The 3,005-nt window shown below is 42.3% G+C and overlaps 1 protein-coding gene across 1 annotated transcript in view; it reads left to right on the forward strand.

Moving 5' to 3' along the window:
* The window catches only part of LOC107678213 (basement membrane-specific heparan sulfate proteoglycan core protein-like), a 21,533-nt gene extending 19,488 nt beyond the window's left edge, over nucleotides 1-2,045 (forward strand). Inside the window, exons 5-6 of the mRNA XM_016473419.1 lie at nucleotides 1,687-1,797; nucleotides 1,965-2,045. Coding sequence (XP_016328905.1) covers nucleotides 1,687-1,797; nucleotides 1,965-1,993 — 140 coding nt within the window. The 3' untranslated portion in view covers nucleotides 1,994-2,045. The remainder of the gene's footprint in view (nucleotides 1-1,686; nucleotides 1,798-1,964) is intronic.
* The last annotated feature ends 960 nt before the right edge of the window (nucleotides 2,046-3,005 follow it).

A 3,005-nucleotide genomic window follows, 5' to 3' on the forward strand; every position in this document is an offset into this window, starting at 1 on the left:
CGGCCAGATTAAACCTTGTTGTAGCCTATATATGCTCTATTAATTCTTTTTTAGAAACCTCACACTTTTCTACTCAATTTTAAACGTTGTAAAATTTTAAACAAATTAAGCGCGGTCCACTGCTGCACACGTGCCACAATATCGATACAGGGCCAGCTGTATCGATACTCGTATGTCAAATCTCTGTGACGATACATCATCGTATCGATATTTTGAACACAGCACTAGTATCCATGAAATCCGATTTCAATACTCAAATGAGATCTGTGGGCATTACAGAGGGAATTTCCTTAACAGACACTCTATGACACAAGTTCCCACCACTCAGTGCTTCATGATGTTGTGAGGAAGGGCCCACAATGCTCCATCCCAGATCTGTGTGAATAGCATATGGCTCATTGTCTGCTCCAAGAATCACTTCTCTGGGTGCCAAAGTTCTGGAACAATTATATCCTATCAATAGGCCAACCTCGCAGTCTTGAAGGGGTGGAATTTTGTCTGTTAGAGTGGAAAGATGTTTCCAATGCCTTGACGTCTTACTTGTAGGGATGTGCGCACGGTCTATAGGGATACATTGCTTTGTATATGCAGGAGGAAGCTCTAGGACTGCTTTAGAATTAAAACCTCTGACTCTGAGGCCAGACACTCTTTCACTTGACATCAAGACATCCTTTCCGATCATAGTAATAAGCCTAAGAGTCACTGGACATTTCTCAGTATTTAGGCCTTGACTTACTGCTTGTTCGATGAAGACGGTGTCACTTTGTGTGTCTAATAGAGCGTAGACAAGTTTCTCAGAAACCGGGTCGCTTCGTGAGGACAACCACACAGGAACAATCATGGAGGTATTAGTAGATGTAATTTCTGATTCTACACTCAGAGACGTCGTAACAACCTTCTTATGTGCATTCTCTGAGTTCCGAACAGAGGATGGCTTTACTCTTTTGATGAAGCTGCAAACAGGTTGGATGTCTTCCTTTGCATGTATTAGAGGTATGTCTGTAACGACAGTCTCTGGCACTGTGACTGAGCTTCAGACATCCATAGCACAGCTTTGTGTCCCTGATAAACTGTCTTTGTTCTTCAAGAGGCCTTGCAGTAAATTTAGAACAAGCGTACATTTGATATTCACTGTCTTGACAGAAAAGGCATGGTTTAGTGACTTTAGTAGTGGGCCTCGGATTCTCGTGCTGTGTGACCATCTTCGTATGGAAGACATTGGCTTTGGTCTTATTGGCCTTGAGATTATGTTTCTCCTTATTAGCTTCCGCATGAAGAGCGTTGAAGGATTTAATTGGGTTGCAGGCTATCTCAGCCTCAGCCAACATGAAGCTGACAAACTCATGAAAGGTTGAGGAAGATTAAACATTAAAATAAATTTAATTAAATAAAAGGCTTCAAAACATATTTTATGTTCCACAGAGATGAAAGTAAGTCATGCAGATTTAGAACAACATGGGGGTGAGTAATTTCTGGCAGAATATTAATTTTTTGGTGAACTATTTCTTTAACAGAGAGCTCCTAAAGGAACATGATGGTGGAATAAAAATGAGATGGGAGGAAAAAAGTATATCTCGATGCTTTTGCGTTTGCTCACAAAACATTGGTTTCCCTGAGAAACTTCCTGAAAGCCTTTAGGAGCTCCGTAATGTTGCTCAATAATGTGCTTGTGTTTTTGTTTTTCAGTGTCAGGTTCAGGTCAGATTTCTGTCTTCAACATCCTCAGTTTTCTTCTGGCAGCTTGTCCGTATCTGCTGGCGACAGTCGTGCTGCTTTTCAAATGCTACAGAGCGAGAGGTAAAACTTCTGTCTGATCCGTCTCTCTCAAATGATTTACATTCCCTCTTTGACAGACATACCACATTTTCAACATATGATCTGATCATTAATTGAAACAATAACTGCAGTGGAAACAGTGTCCAATTCGATTTTGGAAATAAACGTTTTGTGTGTGTATTTCACAGTTACATCTATTGAAGATCAAAGCCAGTGAGCTGTAACAGAGGAAGAAACATCAAGCTGATGTTCCATCCATCCATCCACCAATCATCTTGTCCTCTGTAGGGTCACATTATGCTGGATTCAACCCCGGCGTTTGGAGCTGAAGGCATGGAAAAACCCTGGATGGATGGATGGTTCACTCATACCTACAGACAGTTTACTGTCTCCAATTCACCTCTCCTGCATATGTTTAGATTGTTGGTGAAACCGGAGCACCCAGATGGAGAACATGTAAACTCCACACTGAAAGGGCTCCTGGCACAGCCGGGACTCAAACTGGGACCTTCTTGCATTCTGAACCTTAAATGAGTCTTAAAAGTTGAAAATAAAATGTTAAATGTGTCTGCTGAAGACCAAAGGTAGTATGCTGTAACTCATCTACATATTAATGCTATCAACATATTGTATATATTAACTTGTCTTTAAACATGGTTTGATAATGTTGTAGTCTGTTCTGATTTTATATGCTTTAAATTAGATTCCCTTTCATGGGAACTTTGAACTGCGTCCTCTAGGGGTCGCTATGGGGAACGCCTCGTCGTGACCCGTGTCTGAAGCATACATTGAAAAAACACCAACTCGTTGGCCGGCGACAGCCATGACGTCACTACCGGTGCGACTATAGTATAAATAGGCGCCGGGAGCACACATCATTCTCTTCTTCGTCTTCATTGACTGTTTTGTTTGAAGCGTGCATTTCCAAGGAAAAAGTAAGAGCTACCTCTATTTATTATGGCAAGCACTAGCAGAGCATTTAGAAGGTGTGTGCATCCGTGTCATCGCTATTTGACACCAGATGACACACACGATCTATGTGTTGTTTGTTTGGGCAAAGAGCACGCACGCGATGTTTCCGAGGGGGCAATCGGCGTGCACTGCTAGCATTTTTTCCAAGGGAAAAAGCTCCGCTCTCGTTTGTCTCTTTTTTTCGAGGAAAGAGGGGCAGCCGTCTGCTTCCCGCGATTCAGGACCCACCGCTGCTGAGGCACGGAAGGGAATGAGCT

Source organism: Sinocyclocheilus anshuiensis, unplaced genomic scaffold (genome assembly GCF_001515605.1).
Source record: "Sinocyclocheilus anshuiensis isolate Anshui unplaced genomic scaffold, SAMN03320099.WGS_v1.1 scaffold1909, whole genome shotgun sequence".
NCBI classification, from domain to species: Eukaryota; Metazoa; Chordata; class Actinopteri; order Cypriniformes; family Cyprinidae; genus Sinocyclocheilus; species Sinocyclocheilus anshuiensis.